The 24,133-nt window shown below is 28.7% G+C and overlaps 2 protein-coding genes and 1 long non-coding RNA gene across 3 annotated transcripts; all 3 read right to left on the reverse strand.

Annotated features, from left to right (window-relative positions):
- Positions 1-7,251: 7,251 nt before the first annotated feature.
- LOC105764682 (uncharacterized) lies at positions 7,252-9,493 on the reverse strand. The gene is made up of 3 exons (XM_052624847.1): positions 9,052-9,493; positions 8,502-8,624; positions 7,252-7,633 (listed from the first exon to the last, which is right to left on the reverse strand). Exons 1-3 carry the CDS (start codon positions 9,284-9,286, stop codon positions 7,476-7,478), a joined length of 516 nt encoding a protein of 171 aa, XP_052480807.1. The 5' UTR covers positions 9,287-9,493; the 3' UTR covers positions 7,252-7,475.
- A 1,174-nt stretch (positions 9,494-10,667) lies between these two features.
- On the reverse strand, positions 10,668-12,162 carry LOC128035370 (uncharacterized). The gene is made up of 2 exons (XR_008191786.1): positions 11,648-12,162; positions 10,668-11,334 (listed from the first exon to the last, which is right to left on the reverse strand). It is a non-coding gene; the product is annotated as an uncharacterized LOC128035370 (long non-coding RNA).
- A 1,021-nt stretch (positions 12,163-13,183) lies between these two features.
- On the reverse strand, positions 13,184-16,076 carry LOC105764684 (eukaryotic translation initiation factor 5A). The gene is made up of 5 exons (XM_012583359.2): positions 15,888-16,076; positions 14,791-14,913; positions 14,624-14,680; positions 14,472-14,546; positions 13,184-13,533 (listed from the first exon to the last, which is right to left on the reverse strand). Exons 1-5 carry the CDS (start codon positions 16,008-16,010, stop codon positions 13,432-13,434), a joined length of 480 nt encoding a protein of 159 aa, XP_012438813.1. The 5' UTR covers positions 16,011-16,076; the 3' UTR covers positions 13,184-13,431.
- Positions 16,077-24,133: the final 8,057 nt, after the last annotated feature.

Below are 24,133 nucleotides of genomic sequence, written 5' to 3' on the forward strand. Positions count from 1 at the left end.
AAATTAAAATTAATTAAACTCCAATATACCAAATCTTACTGATTAATTTAATAAAACATTGTTAATTCATAACTATCAATCACTATTGCAGCAATAGAGTAATTAAGATTAATTCATTTAAAGGGTTATGTCAAAATAAATACAATATAAATCACTCCTCCTATTCGCAAATAGTTTGTTTATCAAAACTCTAATTAATTTTTATTTCTAAACATATTATTCGAAAAAAGTTAATCGGCCCATGATCTCGTTTCAATTTTTTTGTTGGTCAAAATTTCACACCTTAATTCATGTCAGAATGTTACATTAAATTAAATTTATCCCTAAACAGTAAGTGGAATTAATTTGACCTGATGTTTAAAAAATAAAGAAAAGAAATATTCGTGGAGTTAATTATTTTTTAACATTAATCTTATTATAGGTTGTTATTATTATATTTATTATTTGTGATGTAATTTATAGAACTGCTCACAATTTTTATCAACTTTTAAATAATAAGATAATGTGTTATACTCGAAAACACATGCTCTTATACTGACAATAATATCAATACTAATCGAGATTTAATTAAATTTAATAAAGCACAAAAACTACAAGTCAGACAACAGCCTTCCTAAGAGATTGATTGACTGGTTATTAAAAACCGTTCCAATAGACTTCTTTACCAACTTATTATGAAACCAACGGTTTCCAATAAATGATACGTTTTGTTTAATAATTTTAAAATTATGATTTCTCCTAATCATAACGGTAGAATTAGCGTGTGGTTTAATTTGAGATTTATTTCGATCTAAATTTTAAAATTTTAATTTTATTATTATTTAAATAGTCACATATTTCAATTACCCACTTTTTGTATTTTGTATTAATTAGCTTTAACTATAATATTATTGAATAGATAGTATTTTTATTTATTAATTAAGATTTTATGGGATCACTTCACTTTGTTTGAGTCTAAAGTTTTACTTGCGTTGCTTTCTTGTCTAACCTGCCTTCGTATTTCGGCATGAATAATTACGGTGATTACAATCAAAATAATTTTAAATTTATAGAAGGTTTAACTAGAAAATTAGTCCCTAAATTATACCACATTTTTCATTTAAGTACTTAAATTTTTTAAATCAAAATTAAGACTTAAACTTTAATTCCGTTAACTTAACCAAACATATCGTGATATATAATACTTTTAATTAAATAAAAAGTTCAATTCAATATTAAATAAAAACTAAATTAAATTAAAATATTGTTTCACATTGCATTTGCCTGTCCTCCCTCGTCTTCATCCTCTTTTTCAACCATCAGTCCACCTCTTTAAAATTAATATTACATTTTTTTTCATCTTCTTCTTCCTCACTTCTCTCGGCATGTTCAACACTTCATCATCTGTCACAATCTCGTCCTCCTTCACAACAATACTCTGCTCTAACCAGTTTGAATTTCGGGCCCCAAAACTCCTCTAATCATCTTATTCACTGTACTCAACTCCAGATTTTCCACATAAAAGAAGACTGCCATGATTACTCGTTTTTCTGTTTTCCTTACACTCTCGGCGTTTTGCATGAGTAATGAATTTAAAAAGGAGACTGGAAGATTTTGTAGGAGTTTAGAAAAAAAAATTGAAAGAATGAGTTGAGAATTGAACGTGATACATGGTGAGGAAGTAGAAGATGAAGTGAGGAGGGAGAGATGAAATATTAAATAATAATTAATTTATTTTTAAATTATATTAAATTTAAAAGATTTCGTTTAATTAAAATACCACATGTAATGATATGATTGGTTGGGAGAATTTTTTTTTACAATAAACGGAATGAAAATTTAGGTACCATTTTTAATTAAAAAAAAGTTTAAATACTTAAGTGATTAAAGTGACATAGTTTTGAGGGTTAATTTTTTGTTTAAACCTTTATAAAATAATTTTAATTTAATTACGAGAATTATAAATGCAACACACGGATTATCATGTTGTTTTATTTTAATTTTTGGTAGGCTTGGTCGGTTTATAATTGGCGGCATCAGTGCTTACGTGGCCATGTTAGGTCAAAGTAATCCCACGGAAATTCGCTGCGTCTTAGCTTATTTAACGTCTCTGCTCAAAACCAATTAGACCATGACATGCTCCATGAACAGGGTATTAATGTTGGAGTCACCCGTTCCACTTTTGTTTTTCTGTAAGCCGAGAAGCATATGAAAATCTCTTCGAATATTTGGCACTGTACAGCGTTGAATAATCAACGTCCATGTATTGAAAAATAAATTGAGTCAAGCACATGGACGGTGATGAGTGGATCTTATAACGTGGAAATGAAGCTTTTGAAAGGTTAAATGTAGAGTAACATTGCAATAAAAATTGAAAATCGTGAAGATGAGATTAAATATGAGAGTAATAAAATAAAAATTAATGATGCAGTTGTATTTGAATTTAAACAAAATGTTAAGAGCATATATTTAAAATAATTTATGTTGTAATATATTTGAAATAAATAATAAAATATATTTATATTAAATAAGGATAGATACATTAAAATAATGTTACATAAAAATGGAGGGGTAAAATGAGAATTGTACCCATGATGGGATGTAGCCTGAGATATTTGAAGCTTAAAAAAGATTTAAATAGCGCACTAATTGCTTGCGTTGTAAATAAAGAAAAATAGCCTAAAAATTGCAACGCATATTTGAGGTTTTAATGCAAAAGTTTTGAATATTAAATAACAATAAAAATAGACTCAAGTTAAATATTTAGACATTTAAATTAATTCCGCTTCGAGATACTTCAACATAATTTCATTTTCATTTTTTAATTCAATCCAAATAAGCATTTTGTTTATGCCCACTTAAGATAAATTTATATTTAATAATATTTTTATGAAAATTTGAATTTTAAACTAATAACTTTTTTTATCTAAATCTCAAGTAACTAAAAATTGTTTAAAAGTGGATCATTTACTTTCAATAACGTCCTTTTCGGCCCTAGAATAATAATAATAAAGTTTCTCTTAACTGTAGCCCTTTGAAAGAAACCTTACCCAAAAGCAATTATCCAATAATAATTTTATTTTTACTCAAATTTTCAAATTCTAAGCTTATGTGGCATTATTTCATGTAAGTTATAATTTATAATTAAATTGATTTTTGTTGCTTATCGTGAACCCAAAATAATAATGACTAGAGAACTTTATAATTTTAAATTGGAGAAAACGGATGCTTGGTTGGACAGATTGTGATCCACGTGGCAGGTTCTCATACATCAGTGGAGAAATGAGAACAGAAGGTCAATATAATGGACGGTGAGATGGTGATTATGATAAGTATGGCTCACTGGAAGTTGTAGTATCCACTCCATGCATGCCACGTGCGAATTGGAATCATTCATTTGTTTGTTGAAGTAATTATGTTAACCTCAATCATCACCCTTTTTATTTAATGCTTGTTATTAATGAATGTAAGTTTTCTTTTTAACGATGCTGAGAACTAATATTTAAGGACAACTATTTGTTATATTATTGTCAGCATTTAAATAATATTTATTTTATTTTTCTTATATATTTGATATATTACCAACAAACACTTTTAATTTACAAATTAAGTTAAAAAAAAAAGGGAAAAGGCCATTTTCAAATAAAAAATAAGAAAATAGGTCGATTTAGGAGAGAGAATACGAAAACGCAACCACTAGGTCGCGTTTTCAGTCACACGTCCTACCTTTTTAACATATCAACTTCTATGGTTAGATGGTTAAAATTAAACACACTAATTAAAAATTAAAAAAATTCAAACAACATGAAATAAGAAATACAAATGTGCTCTGGAGAGAAATCAAGCCTGAGACTCAAAGATAAAATCACTATTATTTAATCATCTAACCAAATAAGCTAATATGTTAAATTAGTAATTGAAAATAAAAGCAAAGCTTGAAATAACATGAAATAAAAATATAAGTGTGAATAGGATAAGAATTGAACCCAAGACTCAAGGATAAAACCACTAGTATTTAATCATTTGACAAAACGGGCTAATATATTAAAAGAGTAAAAAGAAAAGGCACCATGTAGGACAGATTTTTTGTTTCTCTCTAAAATCGGTCTATTCCCTAAATATAGAAAAAAAGAGTACATTTCCCTAAATATTTTTAAAATCAACATTTTCTACAAAATTGCTCTTAAAAAATTGAAAGTATTAAATAATAAGATTTGTAATAATGTTAATTAAATGCGATAGCTAACATTTTATTTATTATTCCTTTTTGCAGATTTGTTACTTATTATGTATTATATGAAAAATATTCCTATATATAAAGTATTGATAGTATTTTCACATTATACTTAAACCGAGTCGAGCGCAGGGAAATTTCTGGCGTTCTTGTTCAGCCAGGTGAGTCAACAACTGTTGTATTGTTTAAATTATAAATATTAAAAATAATTGTATAGATGCATATTTTATAATTAATTATAATTTTTTAAAAATAAACTAAATTATAGTCTGGACCAAATTGAATACGTCTTGCGAGAGCCATTCAAACTTATCCTATTTAATGCGATCAAATAAATGTAGTTAATGACATTAAAAATATTATTTATAATTTCAATTGGTTAATTTGTAGAAAAATAATCTATGTAAAAACTCTTTACTTGATTTAAGTAAAGGAGATAATTCAAAACAAGATCAATACAGGTTTTTTTGGAAAAATTACAGTTTTATAATTTTGTTTTGTTAAGCTCCAATTGTTTAAATGTGTTTTTTAATTAACACTAACCCATAAGTAAAATTAGAATTTTAAGATTATTATTGGGTTGGAAAAAGCTCAGCCTTTGGATTTTAATAATAATTGAAATAACATTGCCAAAAAGTTCCTGCAATTTTTATTTCGTATGCTTATTTTTGCTTAGTTTTAACCTTTATGTGTAATTTAGGTCCACTAGTTTAGTGGGCTGTTTTTATATTGGTTATTTAACTAAGTCGTGCTAATTGATTTTAATATTTTTATATTTATTTTTATAATTTATAATTGATTAATTTTGTTTATCACATTAGTCATTGATGCAGAAGAGAGAAGTAACTGCAATAACCTAAAGATTTAGGTTGAAATGTGCTTAAAAGCGTAATATTCAAAGGATAGAGGGTTATTAAAATTTATTACGATATATTTTTAAGATTTCGTACTTGAGTTATTAGTGAAATCATAAAACAAATAATACATACATCAATTTATAAATATAATATTAGAGAGTTAATACATACAATTTAGTCTTGTATCATACAAGTATACAAATTAATACGTATGTATATATAAGAATAATATTTGATGCATTGTTAGTGTATGAGTTTTGTGCATCATTTTAAAACAATAATATGACACCTCGTCATTAAGTAAAATAAAAATTATGGAAGACTTATAAACAAATACTATTAATTTATATAATTATTATAAATAAATACTATCTCTTGGGTTTAGAGCTAAGATCTCAATTCAAAGTTTAGTGCTTAGGGTTTAAGCTATCAAGTTTATAATTTAGGCTTATTAGTATTTATTTATAATAATAATGGTTAATTATTATTTAATTATATTCTAATAAAGTTATTCATATTTATTTATAAATTTTACTTTATTCATTGACGAAGTATCATATTATTATTGATGATATATGAGCTCGTATATATATGTATTAAAATTTTTTATTGATATAATGTTTAGAACTACTCATAAAAATTCTCTTAATCTTTAAATAAAAAGGTAAAGCATGCTTAAGCACGCTCAAAACTATGCATTTTTATATTAATAATAATATCGATATCAACCGAGACCGAGTTAAGGCGGGATGTATATATTAAAGTTGGAAGTGCAAAAATTACAGCTGTACAAAGTTGATTAAAAAATTAAAAAATAAAACATAAAATCTTCATTAATCCCCACATATTCCTCCCTAATAAAGTAATGAGCTTTTATGATAATAATGAAAAAGACACATTGGCCCGTTTGTCAGCCCCTTTTCCACTCTTATCACTGCACTGATCATGGAAAATCCCTACCATGCCATTTCCAAAAACACCCTCACCCCATGCCTCAATTTTTCATTTCTAAGTCGATTTTAATTTCAATCCCTGAAATTTTGATTACTCATTCAAAAGATTTACTCATTTCACATTTAAAAAAAAATTCGACAAAAGTATATACATAGTTGATATATTAAACTAAAATATGTAGCATAAATGTCTCGAATTGTATGAAGTGCTGGTTAAATATTTTATCAATTTAAACTTTGTAATCTAATCCAACATTTTATAATAAAAAACAAGAATAATTTGATTTTTTGGTAGACTTAAAGTTACTTATGGAGAAAGAGGACACCCTACGAATAAACCATAAATTCAATAATTTTACTTTGAAATAAGATTAAATAATTTAATCTATGTATAAAATATTTAGACATGAAATGAAAAAATAATCATATGATACAATAAGAATATATATATAAACATGATATCAACGTATTAATATATCCAAAATAGGTATAAAATGAGTTTTTAACCTATTAAAATTTACATAAATATAATCAAATACAATACAATATACAGATTTGTTGCCCCAGTTGGAGGGCAAAGCTTTTATGAAATAAGATCGACCCAACTCATATTTATTAATAAATATTACCACCCCAATGCCTAAATGAAACATAAGGATGTGAACGTGGGATTCTGGCTTTTAAGCAAAGGCCAAACCCAGTGGTTCACATCATTTCCTCATAAGGGGGCATTGCTTTGGGATATTTACTATTTAGATAGTAGAATGATTTCACAATTTGCATGTGTCATTATTAAATCTCTCAATGTATTTAATTATATTTATTGTTGAGGTGTGTCATCTTTGTATATTAGGTAGGCTAGGCTTTATATAGTTGGGTTTATCTTATGGGCCTTTATAACCCTAAATAAAGATTTCTTTTTTCTTTTTATCATCATTTGTTACTATTCTTGTATTTTTATTATCAAATCTATATTTAGAAAATATGGGCCCGAGGACCTTATCCTTTAAAAGCAATTATATTCTATTCGGCTCAATTTTTCTTTTTTAAATATGTATATTGTAATAAAAGAGGTCATTATCCCAGACCGCAAATGATGAAAACAACCAAATCAGAGAACTCTTGTTGGCCAAGTCGTTAACACAAAGTTCGAGTTCTCTACACGATCATGGTTACATACCTTGTTTGCCGTATAACTTGAGCACCAAGGCATCAACAACTAGTTCGATAGAAGAAATGGAAATGACATCTCATTAGATTGAAGTATAATCAAGGTTCGAAGTCACATGTATGATAACTGGGTCCAATGATTTTGGGGAGACCCAATTTCGGTTCATTCTTATCAAATGAAAATGCTTTCAACACCCTGCAAATTGATCACCAATGCAGAATCCCAAACATGTAGTTTAAAATCTTCCCAAGACCCCTACATCAAAGTATAGCCCTTGATTGCTATATAGATTCTTTATCGAGGGGCAATTTGCATGCAGCCAAGTTATCTTTCGACTTGTACTGTCCAAGCATTTCAGCAATAGTTCTGCAACGACACTGATTCCCAGGCCGGATTACATCCCCATAAACAGCCATTTCGATAATGTCAAGCTCCTTATCTACCAAGTAGCAAAAATTAAATTTCAGTACAGGTAAATACTTCAAAACTAAACACGAAAACCACCGTGTAACAAATAGGTTATTCCAAGAAGATTTTCAATAGAAACAAAGGATGAGATGTTCAGAACTCAAGACAAACCGGATTGGTGAGCAAGAATGAGGTCCTACTTGGCTTGGATAAAAATATACTGACTAGTCCAATCAACGCTAAAGATAAACACTGTAAAACATGGAGGCATAAAGCAGCAACTACCATTAACCATTATAGCAAAACCTATGGGAGGGGTCTAACTTTTTATCATCGCAACCACAAATACTGCATATTAATGATTCGCTGGGTAATATGTTTCTTGAGTACTAAGACAATTACGCATCCTTCGTGGTTCAACTAACAATTCCAGTCTTTTAAAATGTGTTAATGTATTTTCATCCATGTTGCTCGAACTTAGGTGTCAGTACAAGATACAAGTATAAACCAAGCATGTTCAATTTTTTCCCCTAAGTTTTCCATGTATTTGGAGGATACTTGGAAGATCTTATCCCCATACCCAATGTATGAATGTGCGCCTGAAACGATTACTCCAAGAAAAATGGAGTATCGGAGTATCATAGATTTTAATGGCATGCCGGTTGACTTTACCTAGAACAAATTGATGGAACAAAAGATTCAACTATTAAATCTCTACTTATATCGAGATATAGATACCTATCTCGTAATACTAGGACGAAAGATCTAGGGCAATATGCAAGTAGTCACATAGCAAAACCATGATGGTATTAACAAGCAATCTAGGGGGATATGCAAGTAGTCACATAGCAAAACCTTTAGTTTAAACTGAAAAGAGAAGAGAGTTAGGGTATACATACCGGTAAACTGGACCTCACAAGAATAACCTTTCAATCTGGTAGTATCCAGATCTTCTTTGTTTGATTTAAACCTATTCACCCTAGTCTGAAGGATTTGACAATTTTCAGCCGTGGATTCTCCACCTATATGACACAATCACAACCCAAGCAACTGTAAATCGCACAGATAAACGATAGCTGCACTTGTAACATTCACTTACTTGCATTCAAATGAATCTCTTTAAAGCAAAAATAATAGCTACGTTTATAAAATTTTCCAAGTGCTTGACTGTTTGTTCAGAGAATTTTTTTTTTAACTCAAATTAGCTACATGATCAGATAAGTCTCACTTCACTACACTTTGCATTGATTTCGTTTTCCTCGGGCAATTAAACAAAGCATCAAATCAAATAAAAATCCCTTTATCAATAAATTAAGCTCAAATTAACGCTGCCCACACTAAACCCATTTCAAAATCAGCTAAAATTAAAATCCCAAGAAAGAAAATTGAAAAAACAGAGCAAGGAGCAGGGAATTGGTGAAAAAGTGGATGAGTTGATGAGAAATAGACCTTTGGAGAAAGGAACGATGTGGTCGTACTCGAAACAGAGGCAACCTTGGCAGTTACAGAAACGCTTGCAGACGATGTTACCGGCAGCGTCTTTGCGCCATCGCTCGGGATGACGACCGGGAACAGTTTCAGCATTGGCCCAGCACTTGCTCTTTGCCTTGGAATCGAAGAATCTTGGCCTCTCTTCCTCACCATTGCTACTGCGAGAGCGACGAGGCGAAGGCGAAGAACTCATCCTTCCACCGGAGTTTCACTTTATGCCGTTTCGGTTTCTCTCCCTTAAGCTCACTATGGACTGAAATTACTTGCGAAATTCACGTTTGGGAAAGACAAGGTTAATTATTTGTATCTTCTTATGAAAAGGGGCAAAAAAGAATACACCAATAATTTCAAAAGAAAAAAAAAATCACCAACAAAAATTCTATTGACTGCAGCCTCTTGAAGAAAATGTCTAGTCCACGATGCAAATTCAACTTATTATATCTTGTGTCGAGAGTTGGTAACGGTAATGGAATAGAACTCTAATAATAATTTAATTATTTGGTTGAATGGAATAGAATAGAATTGTAATAGTATTCTTGTATTTAGTTGAATAAAATGATGTTGTAATAGCATAAAAAAATAAAATGACTAAAATACCCTTAGCAGAATTTGTTAGATAAATGACTATTGTTATTATTATTAAATTTTAATAAGATTATTAATATAAATAATAAATAATTTAATCATATTTTAATATAATTATTATTAAATGTAATTTAATAAAAATATATAATTTAATAAAATTCTTAATATAATTACTTATATAAATTTACTAAAATCATAATATATAATACTATAAAAATAATTTATAATCTACTTTATAATATATTATACTATAAAAACTTGAAATTCATTTATTTATCAATAACTCAAAAAGAAAAGAAAAGAAAATAAGATAAAAGAATGTGTTTTGTGGATTTGATTAATTGATGACTTAATAATTATTTTTAAAAAAATACCCATTTGATTAATATAGTGTGTTAAATATCTTCCTTTTTTTAAAAAATGATTTGTTTGTAGCATTTTACTTTTTTTTTGTTTTGTTTGTTGAGATAATTTTTGTAGTGTTAATTATAATTTTTAATCAAATAATATAAATAATATAAAACATTGTTTAATTATAATTTTAATTAGACAATATAAATAATATAAAAGTGTATGGCATACGCATCATAAAAATCATTATTCTAAAAAAAAACAAATTGAATATTTGACAACAACACATTCTGCTTCTTGCTAAAACATGGATCATACATTATCATAATTTAATGAAATTTGATTCTCTTATTTTGGTAAAGGAGGCTTGGCCTCGTAATTGTAATATGTCTTGTTGTACAGGGGACTTTTGCAGTTAAACTCTCACTACTCTTCCAATTCAAGCTAAGGCTGATAGGAGCAAATATCATCAAGTCCCATGTACTCCTTTCTTTCAATCCGTTTGATCATCTTAGCAATGCCTATCCCACCTGTTTTATTGCCATTTTATTTTACATAATTTAAAGCACCTAAGCCATTTCAATAATAATAATGACAGCATTAAAGAAAAAGGCAGTTCTATTGCAGGAATGTGAGAGTTGGGAAAAGAAATACCTAGTGAGATTGCACTACCAAATATCATTCCAGAAAATGCTACAAACGTTTAATGAAGTAACACACATTCATAAGCATACATTTGAGGACCTAATAAATTATGGGGCAAACCAGAAAATGCCATATTCATCCCACCATTGAAACTCAAAGGCAAAAATTCAGAAAACCCTTTCCTCAATGTATCACAAACACCATGTTTCTCAACATTGAATTGATCAAAACGTTGAATCCCATTGGATTCAAGAGAGAAATCTCTAAAACTAGAACCCAAATTCTCTTGATCATTGCTAATATACAGTTTACTAAAGTTTCTATAAAGATCAAGTTCACCAAACAAGTGTGGCTTAAAGTCCTCTAATGGTGGTGGTGGTGATCCATGGTCAGATAAAGACTGCCCATTGTGTGAAAACAAGCTTGAAGATGAACCATCTGGTAGTAAAGAGAAACCGCTTACAGGGGAAACGCATGTACGATTATGTAACTTGATGATGGGTCATCGTCATACATAAAACCATTACCATACAAACCATGTAATGACCCATTCACATGATTCTTCCTCTCATGTTGATGATGATGATGATTGTGAGATGTTGCATGAGGGATCTCATCTAATAACATTTCAAACTCTTCATCATCCTTCATTTTCCCAATCTTAGCAGTAGATTCCAACATCAAACACAAACAAACAGACACAAGAACAAGAACAACAAGAACGAGAACAAAAGAAACAATCAAAACACAAACATCAGATTAAATCAAACAAAAAAGAAAAACTTAAAAAAACAACAAATACCCAGAACAGATTACCACTTTTTAACATCTGGGTTTTGCTCAGATTTTGAGAAAAAGCAAAAGAAAAAAGTGTGGCAATCAAAATACCCAGAACTGAAAAGAAACCTATTATTTCTACTAATTTAACAAAAAAATTTAGAACAAAAGGAAATCAAAATGGGAGTAGAGTTACCTTAGGGACGACTGCTCACTTCGAACCAATCCGATTGTTTCTCTTCTCAAGTTTCCACCTCATACGATTCGTAATTGAAGGCCTTGTTGAGGGTTGTTAGGATTTGTCAAAGGGTTGGTCAGGATAGAAGCATGAAAAAGAGGGAGAAGGTTGGAAGGAAATGGGAAGAAGAATGAAAAAAAAGAAAATATGTTTCAGACGTGAGAAAGAAATGAGAAGGGTAAACTTGAAACTCAGACCTGTGGGGATAGTGCTTCAGACGTGAGAATGAAGAAGAGAGAGAAGGGTAAAGTTGAAACTCAGACACGGTGAATGGTATTCCGTGGGTAGAGAGCCGAATGGTAAGTAGCAATTTTGCCTTGAATAAGGCTGCATGGAATAGGGCTGTAATAGCTCGTTACAGCCAACCAAACAATCGAATAGGGATGGGCCACTGAATTGGGGAGGAATGCATTGCATTCCTATTCCCCCAACCAAACATGCTGAAAAGGTTTTAGAGGAGGTTTAGTAGAATTTCTGTGTATGTTGGGTCCTATTAGTTAATGGGGTCATTTCACACTTCTACTTGCATATCATTAGTAGTTGTATAAACATAATTCAATTACATTTCACAACTTATTATTTTAATATAAATTAGTGGTGTTCCTTTTTTGCAACACAATTAAAGTTGTCCATCGGTCGAATGCCCGGTACAGCCTGAGATTTTCTCGATATATGAAAAGTTTGGGTAAATATATAAATTTAAAAAATAAATTTAAACAAAAATAAATAAATTCGTTTAAAAAATGAGTCAAGTCTTAAGTAAAGTTTTTTACTCGAGTCCAACCCAACTCCACACGAATTGTCAATAAAAATCAAACCTCTGCTGTTTTTTTCATGTTTCGCTGTTTTACTACCATTTCACTATTGTATTAGCTATTATTGTATTGTTAATGTTTGAATATTGTACAACACTTATTTATTATTAATTTTACTACTATTTTAAAGACATTTATTTATAAAGTTGCACATCTTAATATTATTTAAGTATAATTCTTTTAATTTATTTTTAATTTGTTAAGAAACATTTATTTTAATATTTTTAATATATTTGGTGTATAATATTTTCTAATTTTTATATAAAAACATAAAATTGATGAAAATAATGTGGGTCAAGCCCAAAGACCAAGCTTGCCCAAACCTCGCAATCAGGCCTAAAATATGGCCTCGATTTGGTATACAATCAAAATTGATAATTTTTTTTCAAAGGTTGGGTTCCAATTATAATTTAATAAGAATATAGCTAATTAATTTATTTAAATATAATATATAAAAAAAACTTCAAATATTTTATTTTTTTACTAGTGCATATTAACTATCACATTAAGCCATCCTGAGGTAGAAATTCCAAAGTTTTCTCAAACCAAGACCCGGCACTATTTCGATTCAGTTATATTTAATTATATAAAAAAGTAAAAAAAAAAATACAAATGAATTGATGTGCAGGACAAACATGGTTATAGGATAAATGACAAAAAAATCAAAATCTAAAACGAGTTATTAAAATATCAAACATATATATAATCTAATAATAAGTCAAAACACGATTACACCACTGGAAAAAATAACACGTACATGAAACTCACCGTCTTGCACGTGCCATTTGGGAGCAGAGAAAGGTTCCTAATAATAATAATAATAGAACAGCCATGGAAATTGAGCATTTTATAATTGTCCAATATCTTGGACGGTGCAAAGTCATTAATAAGCTCTTATAAGAACCATTTCCATTTATATCTCAAAGCCTACTTTGGACCAATGTCCTTGAGAGCACAGATCTGTTCTTCACCCATTGCCGACATTACAGACACAACTAGGTCTTTCCCCTCAGCAAAACCGTCCTTTATCTGCACTCATCATACACCAAAAGATGACTATATTGTTTGGCAGCAATTTCTTACCAGCGATGCGTAGAGACTCAATGCTAATGGGTATCAACTATGTCATCTGGACTCTTTCATTTTTCTTAAAAAGTACTTGCTTCATACATTACATATTCAGATGAGTATGGGAATATGATATTCCAGAAACAAAACTAAGCATACTCGTATTCAACACTCAAGTCAAATACCATGAGAAAGCACACGAAAATTACAAACACAAACCGAAAAACTTGGTCAAAACCGACTTAACTGACATTATTCAGTTGATTTTATTCCTATTTACGTCAGTTGCAAAAATCGGCTTAAATATGTTAATAAGAAATTATATATTCATAATATTATAAATGAACTTAGAATATTGTTAATAATAGTACATATGATATGAATTAGAAAATGGTACGTTATTTTTGACTTATAACTTCGGTTGGTTGTCAGTTAATTTCAAGGGGAGGTCGGTTAAGTAGAATTTCAATTTTTTGAATGAAACAGACCATATTCATCCATGAGAATACGAAATCCAATCAGGATGTGCCAGTCAATAGGCTGGGAAATCAAAAGAAGATGGCGTAAAATCAATAAAAATAACATGAAGCTTGCTCTCTCACCATAACTCCTACAAATCAATAAAACATAGACCTCTCTCATGAACAACTGTCACCTGCCTTCTTCTAATAGAAGGGAAAAAAGAAAGAAAAAGAAGAAAACGTGTAAAGTGTGATACCATTAGAATAGACCTGGCAGTGCTGGACATAGCACAAGGAAAATAACTAAAGCATGATACGGAACACAACACAACTTGCCAGATCTACAGCAGAACCCCTTGATGCAACGGTGATGGGGCCAAAGCACAATATAATACAAGTAAATTAAATAACTTCCAAGGATACTCGATATTCAATTACCTGTTTCAACAAGTTGTCATCAGTTGGAAGCCTCAAATCATCTTTGGTGTCTCCACTGTCAGTCAGCAAACTCACCTGAAATATTCAACTAGTTAGGAAAAAAATGAACACAAACGAACATAGATCCAAAAGAAAGAAGCAAATTAACTTACAAATCCGTCCTCAGAAATGTCAATCAACTGGTAATCAGTACGATTGACATGTGGAACCTGTTAAAACAGAAGCAAGTAAAATTCATTCATGACATCAATTGCAATTACATGAAAGATTCTTAGTAAAATAACAAGAACCGTTTATGAAGTGTGCCATTATTTCGTACATCACAGTTGTGGGAAGATGGAACAATATCTTCCAGTTTCTTGCCAGTGAAGATGTCGATTCCGACAAAGTGACACTTAGCATGACCATGCTTCCCAGTCTTGGAGGTGGAAACTTCAACAACCTGGCACACACCATGGAACAAGAACAATGTAAGCTAAAGTTGCAAATAATAATAAACAGAAACTTAATTAGTAACTACGTTTCACAAATCAAAAGGCACCCCATCAACCATCAATTTATTACATTCCAATAAATATCGCTGTACTTTTATGTTAGTCGGACTAAAGTTAGTGTCTGATATAAGTATCTAACCATCGCAGAGAGGCTTGACTTTTTCTTAAAAAAATTTGCCATATATTCTTGACATACACTCATGTACATATCCCACTATGTGTCATAGATGCCTCTGTTGCTCTTGCTCTTTATTTTTCTTCAAGTATCCATGTCCAATACTCGTGTTTATAAAAAGCATATGACACTCAAAAGACCCTCAAAATACATTGAAAGACCTTAGAAAATTAAACAAACCTATATTGAACCTATACACTTATACAACACGAACCTGAGTTCATGTGACATAGGCAGATACTTCAGAAAAAATGGGAAAAAATCAGGGAAACATAGATTATTTGAGCTTGCTCATGATCAGAAAATTGATTTAAAATTATTCTTTAAAGGCTCGAAGTGGTTAGATTTTATTGCCTTTTTTTTTTTTTTAATTTGCTTTCAGCAAAAGTAACTATAAAGCTAAAGAAAGTACTAAATTGTAAAGTCCTATTCGACTTTAATTCTTTAAAATTTTCAACAAAGATCAACTGCTTTCCATATGCAAAAATCACATTCACTACCATAAATTTAAAAAATAATAGTAAGAAAATTAAAGCAAGTAGCAAAAGTTAAAAAAAAAAAAAACATAAGGATTTAATAACCCAACTATACAAATTAATTAATTAATAAAAAAAGGGGGAGGGAACAGATCAAAACCATCAAATCTCAACTAGAAATTAAAAAAGTAAAGCAAAAGGATAAAACGGAGTTCACTTGCTGGTTAATATCAAACAGATCTTTCAGAATAAAAGATGGAAGAGAGGGGACCTTGCATGGGCGGTTTTTTATGACGATATAGCCGTTCTTGCGGATAGTACCGGCCTGCTGAGGATAGGTTTTAGAGGCGCCGGCGTCGGCCTTGGATTCGAAATGGTGCTCCTCGTCCGACATCTCCGGGTTTCAAGATATTTTTTTGTTCTTTAAAGTTTTTAGCGGCGATGACTGATTGTTGATGGATGGATAGATTATTATGTCGCTGCTGACGGTCCCTTTTTTGCTTTTGATTGGGCTTGGGCTTGGGCTTCAGTCCACCCATCTCTATCTACTTTTTACACTTTTAATACAATTTTTTAGTAAATAACTTTGCACTTATATGATTTGTTTTGAAATTTTTATTTTTTTTTTATTTTTTTTAACATAAAAAATTCAAATATTCATCCAATATTTTCTTTACAATAATGATTCAAATTCAAATTATTCTTAGAAAGACAAAATTTAACTAATAGATTAAAAGATGAGTTCAACCAAGCTTTTAGTCCTACAACACCGGCGATTCATCCAACAACCCTCTTCATGGGTTTGAATCATAAGGGTAGTCTTATTTATGGTGTATGAGTTAATAGTAGAAGTGTTTACGGGTTATGTTGAGTTCAAGTACCATATTAATGTAATTTATATTTACTTAAGTTTAGTTTGGCCTAAATATGAGTTTAAAATTTTGCTCAAACTCGTCCATATTTGTAAATAGTTAACTTACACTCATTTTAGGCTCATCTATATTATTATTTTTTGAATTTTTAAAAATGTTTATATCATTTTAATTTAATATTTAATATTTTTTCATTTATTAAAATTTTATAGATAGTCATCTTAACAATTTTTAATATTTACATTATAATGTTATCTATAAAATTATTTAAGCATCGACCAAGTTAGTGTCACAAGCCAATCGAACATAATTTGATTAAAGAATACGAAAATATCCTTTCGTAATTTAAATGAGTTATATTATTATAGGGTATTTTAATCTTTTATATTTAAACTTGTGCTATTTACATAAATAAAACATTAACTTTACCACTAAACTAAAATTTTATTTTAATATAATACTTACATTTTAATGGTATTATGTATACTTTATACTCCTTTAACAGTATATAGGGTAAATTACACTATTAGTCACTAAACTATGGGTAAGTTTTCGTTTTGGTCACTTAACTAAAAAAAGTTACAGTTTGATTATTGAACTATTCGAAGGTTTTTATTTAAGTCACTGGGCTATTAAGGTTTTTTTTTTTAAGTTCTGCCAATGAGCTCCAAGCGACGATTCGATAATTGGTATGGTGGATCAATATCCATTGACGAGTAGAAAAACATACATTAGATCCAAGTTGATCTAAATGTCACTCTCGAAGATTGAAAAAAAAAGGTTGTTTGAATTTTAGTTCATAGGTTCCTGACATCCAAAGTTGTTTCATGAAAAAAAATGAATTGTAGAGGAGAAGTGGGAAAAGAGCTTTCGATTGGTGCAAACAGTAAGATTAGAGAAAGCTATATAGCATCGATTTTAACAACTCAGTAACTTAAATAAAAACTTTTGAATAGTTAAATAACCAAATCGTAACTTTTTTAATAAAGTGACCAAAACGAAAGCTTACCCATAGTTTAGTGATTGATAGTGTAGTTTACCATTGGATGTATTGATAACATTGCTAATTGAGTTGTTATAAGTTAATTGGATACTAACTCGAGATTGATGACAACATCATGATTAGACTTGCTCATGGGCTAGGCCACCAGCCTAGACCAGAAGGCTTGCTCGAAAAATGGGAGGGTTTGGACAAAATACGATGCCCGAAAAGTGGACTTGAGTATAAATTAAGGCTCGTTTTCTATATGGAACGGGCCTTGGACAAGATTTTTTGGCTCGAGTCCAGTCTGAATATATTATGTTATAAAAAATTTATATTAATTATATAGTTGAATAGTAATTATTTATATTAAAACACTAACCAAATAACAATTAGACCCTTATTACCTAAAACCTAAAAAAAAAAATTACCCAACGAAATAACGTAAGCCAAAATATAAAATATTAAAAATTATATTTAATACAATAAAATATTTATTATCTTTTTTGTGTTATTTAATATAAATACTTTTTAATATATTGGAAAACTTTTATTTTAACATTTTTTAGTGCATTTAGTATATTATGTTTTCTTAAAATTATTTTTAAATAAAAACTAATCTAAAAAAATCAAATATGGGCAAGTTGAGTCAAGCTTGGGTTCACCTTTCTTAATTTGGGTTGGGATTGAGTGAAATAGTCTGCACATTTTCTGAGCTAGGCCCGAGCTTAGAAAATTGGACTAGTATCTTGCATAGGCCTATCTCGGCCCGACTCATGAGCACCTCTAACTATAATAAACAATTGTAGTGCATTTGACATTATTAATATGATGTATTTACGTGTTAAAATTTCATTTTACTTACAATTTAATCTATTTTTTCTCATTTCAATATCGTATATATTTCATGTATTATTTTAAATAGTTTCTAATCATATGTTTCAATTGTATATCATTTTCAAACTAACATATGTGTTCTAAGCTCGTAATTTTCACATGTGTATTTGTGTGATAAGATTTTTAGTATTTTTAATTTAACTTATTTTATATATATTTAACTTGATATATTATGTTATAAACCTAAAAATGGATTGATTTTGTGCTTTGAGTGTTCAAACTTGAACCTAACCAATAAATTATACAAATTCAATTTTTTTGTTCAAGTCTATTTTTGGACCTAATATTTTTATTTAAACTTTTTAAATTTCGAGCGAACCTTTAAATTTCGATGGATAAATCAAGTATGAACGAATATAGTTGACAGTGAAAACTAAATTCAAATATTTAATGAATATATTTGATTGGATTTAAATAATGATATATTCAAATTTAATAATATAATACAAATGAATTCCAACTGTAAAATAATTATACAAACTACAAAGTTATATACCGAAAAATGGTTGTTAGAGTCCATTCCCAAGTATATATAGAGTTTACTTGCACATTGTAACGTCCCACCATCTTTTGCAATAATGGTTCCAGCGGCTGCAGTAATAGTGAATGCCACCCCACCGCCATTGCTCCCCTTTTTCCAAGCACCATTCTTTTCTATTGCTGTTTCACTTACTTTATGTTAATGGCAAGGCCATAGTGAATGCACCTCCATATTTAATTTAACCCTTTCCCTATTGCCAAATTGCTCTTTTTTTAGTACTTTAAACAAAATGAGTCAGTGGATCAAGTTGAGGCAAAAATCTTAAAATATTTTAAACTATGATTCACCCCCTCAAGTACATCTCCATGCTTCAAAATTCCATTCATCATTCCAAAACAAACCCCAAATCTGTCTTGCCCCGAGTCGTATTATCAAAATTTGAAGTTTGTGTCTGATAAACAAAGATAAAAATTTGTTAGCCCTGCTTGCTTTATTCCCTACACTACAGTTGAAGGCTATTTTTATAATATTAATATTAAAAAATAGAGTGGAGAATTAATTAAGAAAATTGGGTGTTTATTATAATAACTTTGGGTGCAATCGATGAGCTTTAAAATTAAAAAAAAAAGTTGAAAAAGTGAAAATAATATATTTTTTAAATTGGCGTCATCCTAATTAAATAAAAAAACCTGTGATTTTAAAGATTAAATGCAAGGAAAATGTATTAAGATATGAAATGTAGAGAAAATACATTAAGATATGAAATGCAAGGAAAAAGACTATTATCCGGTGTTGGAATCACAAACCAACAATTTTTTTTACCTTTTTATTTTAAATTTGACCAATCTATCAGACGTCATCCAAAATCGCAATTAATTAACTCCCACTCTATTTTTGTAATTAATTAATTTTATAAAAAAAAGTAGTTGAAAATTAGGATTATTTATTACATTTGCATCTCAAAATTGGGCTCCACTTCAGCCTCCTCTAAAATAGCCCATTCTATTCCTTCATGCTGAATCTTAACCTTTCAAGCATCTTATATTGTTTTTATGTTATTAATTACTTAATCATCTCAACAATTATCTAGAAAGGATAGCAGAGCATCTAAGCAGTAAGAACTAAAAAGATTATATATTTATCTAAAAATATGAAAATTGAATTATGGGATCGATTATGTTTGCCAAAAGTGAGGGTCAAAATTAGTGTGTTTTGGGGGCAAAGAAGCATAGGTACCAAATAGAATCCCATACGGCATCGTGTGGTCGACAAATGGCAAAGATTTTCAAAAGGCGACTTCCTCTCTTGTCGGGTCCAGATTAACAAATTGTATGGATATACATCACTCAATCCTTTTTTCTTAACTAATCTTGTAATATATTTCAACGCTTTCCCCTTGCCTTGAAGCAAAAGAAACCCCTTATTTACTACAAAGGTTATTTTTTATAATTAAGATTATTATATATTCAATATAAAAAATAAATTGATATTATTATCGATGTAATATCATTTTACGTTTATGTATTATATATACAAATATTTAATTGAAACAAAGAAAAATCAAATAAGCATATTTTTGGATTAAATGTGTGGATTTATGGAAAGTAACATTGAAATCTATTCAATTCCTTGATAATATGGGAATTTTCTAAATTTTTGTACCATTTTTCTTAGTTAAGAAATTTTAAACACCAACTCAATTGATGTGGCTTTTTGTTATTATTATTATTTTAAAAATCTTATTAGGTTTTTTTGGTAAATAAAAATATTACAAAAAATTATTTAGTACTATATTACATTCATGCCTCCAAGGAGACGTCTCAAAAATTTGGATACAACCATTATTACTAACTCTCATTTTGGCTAAATTATCAGCCTCTTTATTTTGAACTCTAGAAACATGTTGTATTGACCAAAAATTCGTTTTAGCCAAGAGTAAGACGATTCTCCGAACCAAAGCGGAATTTATCGTCTTGGTAACACTCCCTTAAATCACTTGTATTGCCACTTGATTGTCTAAAATGACAGATATTCTATCAGATCTCTTATCCAAAGCAATTGTCGCACCTTAAAAAAATGCCCCACACTTTAGTCGCAAGCAACTCCTCCAATCGTAGTAATCCCACCACTCTCTTTAACAGCTTCGTTGGAATTTAACTGAACCCAATTACCAAAATTAGTTTATATTTTCTAGAAAATATTAGAGGCATCTGATCTGCTAGAGTCTAATTGTCTATAAATGCCGGAGTTTAGCGATGCCAAATGGAAGTTTAAGGTGAAATAATAATTAATATTTGTTGACTTAATAATATAATTTTAATCAAACTAATAATCATGTTTAATTTTGACTTAAACATAGCCTCTTATTAAGACTCTTAAAAAAATGTGAATCATGCATCCATGACCTATTAGGTTAGGTAAAGTCAGTCCATCTATAATTTTAACACCAAACCTTCTTTTTTTTTTCTTTTTAATTTTAAATCTAATTTGTTAATAAAACTTTAACTCAATAGTAAAATTTAAGTTATCAAAATTTTGTGTTTTCATGTTTAAATATTAACTTATGTAAATATTTCAATTTTCTTTCACAATTATCTTCAATTAATTAAAAAATAAAATAAAACTATACAGGTACTTGTCAAAATTTATACACATGATTGGAAAGATATAAAATTTATATAAAATATTATAATTATTATGGGATAACATATGAAAAGGATATAAATATATAAATAACATATCAACTTTTATAAAAAAAATTTTGAGTAATCGTGGAATGAGTTTTGGTTTAATTCATACCATTATTGTTACAATAACAAGAAGGCATGTGCTCAAGTACGATTTTATTTTTATTTAAAGGTTAGAAATTATGTAGTAATAAAGCTTGGACTTTTTGAGAGTAGAAATTGTATATTTTTATAAGAGTTAAAATGTAATTTCATCACTTTAATAACTTATATATTTATAATATTTTAACGGATTAAATCAAAATTTTATCTTCTTTAGAGAATCAAAATGCTATGTTACCATGTACTAATTTAAAATTTATAATTTTAAAACACCAAAAATAAAATTTCCATTTTAAGGGCCAAGGCCTACCAAATTCCATGATGTTGCCTTTAAAGTTATGGTTAGAAGTAGACATTAAAAAATTAACTAATTAATTAATTAAATCGAGTTTAAATGAAATATTTTAAAATCAAATATGAGCCAAATTTATCTTATTTTTTTTGCAACTTTTTTTATATTTTTAGGGCGTGTTTAGATACCACATAGTAAATGGAAAGTGTTATTATTTTTAGTTCCATAGACGTGTTTGGCTGATAAAGTATAATTATATCATAATTCTTTTGTCATGTATGATAGTAATATGAGTTACTGTAGCAGTGAAATTGAGTATTACAGTAGTGAAATTAAAATCAAAGGTGAGATATGCGTTTGGATTCAAATGCAACCGTGGCGATGAGATGAGAATAGAAGATGACTTTTAAATCCATTAAATTAAAATGTGTATATATAAATAAAATATCAAAACATTTTACAAATTAAATAATAAACTATAAATATAAAATATATTTATGCTAAATTATGAATAAAAATATTCATATTAAAATTTTAATTATAACGAATATTTATATTATATTAGATAATAATATATTAGGATTATGTTATTTATATATTAAATAAAATGAAAAATATACTTATATTAAAAACAAAAAAAATAATTAAAAAATTGAAAGGGTAAATAGATGATTTCCCTTATTTTGGAAAATAAGATTTTGAGGTTTCTATCTCACTGGTGGTGTGCCAAACACAGCAATAAATGAAGTTGAATTAAGAATAGGTGATATGTTTGATTCGATGACTGGATACTATTAGGTACCCACATAATCTGGTAAAAAAAAAAGGTTCAATCGATAAAAGTTGATAAGAAATTGGACTGAATTTGTAAATAACTTTTTTAATATATTTTTAAAAAATTAAAGCCTTTAACCTCTCTCTCTCTCTCTCTCTCTCTCTCTCTCTTTTGGTAGTTAAAAGCCAAACCAGTAAATAATTTTTAATTATCAACTACTTTTAATATTAAACTAATGTTCTATTATTTTAAGAACAAAAGTATTGAATCGATCGTGAAAGCTAATATACTTTTTATTAGGTTTAGCTTGGAAATTTGCATACTTAAGCCTCCATGTATGTATGTATGTATAGAAATTAATTATAATTTTAAGTAAATCAAGCTTTAGTTTGATAAAAGAAATGAATATTTACAAAGTTGTTTTCAAAATTAATTAATTTTGTTTACATGCCATTCATCATAGTTTGGGGTCATCTAAGCATAAATAATTGAAGTGCTAAAATATAATAAATAGATAGGCACTTCAAATAATATTGGTAAAAATAAAATACATGTCACATTTTTATTGAGTTGAATTACTTGATAAAAAAATCATAATTTTAATTACTAAAAGAATAACTCAGATATTACATTAAGCCTTTTTTTTCAATAGTGATATACATGAAGATATTTTTATAATTTTTTTCACGCCTTTTATATTTATAAAATTTTAAATTAATAATGATAAAATTACACTTGTCCACCAAAATGATAAAAATTTGATTTAATCATCTAAAAGTTTAATTTAATTTTACTCCCAAAAAAGATTCTGAGTTCATCCTTGCCCTAAATCATATTTTTGAATCTGCCACTGTTTTTAAAACATACTCAATTGTCAAAAAAAAAAAAAAAAACAAAAAAAAACAAAACTAATATTCTATACCAAAAGCCTTGGTTTTGTTGTCATAAAAAAAAAAAAATTCTAGAGCTTTCGTATAGTTCTTTCCAAAATGTAGACATGCAAAATGTTACCATCGCTAATAGACTAGCCTACAAAATATGTCATGCACAAAGAACCCAAATTAAATATTTTTCAATGATAAATATGAAGGTGACCTTCTAAGTAGGACCACTCTGATTAATTAAAATTTTGCCCTAATTAATTAATTAATTAATTAAACTAAGATGGCTTTGACTAAGCAACCAAAATAGTTTATGCATTATAAATAATGCTATATATATATATAACAAGTCCCTCTCATTTTTGTAACATTGAAAATGACATAAATATACAAATGTATTGAGATAAAAACTTATATATAAAATATATAATAATGGTCTTATAATGGAGTCCACATTGATTTCACACGATGAACAAACTATAATGGTTGAGATGTTTGATCAACCAATTAATGACACTGGAATTTGCTAATTTAATCTATTTTTATTT

Source organism: Gossypium raimondii, chromosome 12, assembly GCF_025698545.1.
Source record: "Gossypium raimondii isolate GPD5lz chromosome 12, ASM2569854v1, whole genome shotgun sequence".
Taxonomy (NCBI): domain Eukaryota; kingdom Viridiplantae; phylum Streptophyta; class Magnoliopsida; order Malvales; family Malvaceae; genus Gossypium; species Gossypium raimondii.

Excerpts from the sequence above, each read along its gene's own strand:
- LOC105764682 (XM_052624847.1), bottom strand. The coding sequence starts at position 9,286 with ATGAGTTCTTCGCCTTCGCCTCGTCGCTCTCGCAGTAGCAATGGTGAG. Across the intron at positions 8,625-9,051 it reads CATCGTTCCTTTCTCCAAAG|GTGGAGAATCCACGGCTGAA; the intron begins GTCTATTTCTCA and ends TGTGTCATATAG. Across the intron at positions 7,634-8,501 it reads TTGTGAGGTCCAGTTTACCG|ATAAGGAGCTTGACATTATC; the intron begins GTATGTATACCC and ends GCTACTTGGTAG.
- LOC105764684 (XM_012583359.2), bottom strand. The coding sequence starts at position 16,010 with ATGTCGGACGAGGAGCACCATTTCGAATCCAAGGCCGACGCCGGCGCC. Across the intron at positions 14,914-15,887 it reads TAAAAAACCGCCCATGCAAG|GTTGTTGAAGTTTCCACCTC; the intron begins GTCCCCTCTCTT and ends GGTGTGTGCCAG. Across the intron at positions 14,547-14,623 it reads ACATTTCTGAGGACGGATTT|GTGAGTTTGCTGACTGACAG; the intron begins GTAAGTTAATTT and ends TGAATATTTCAG.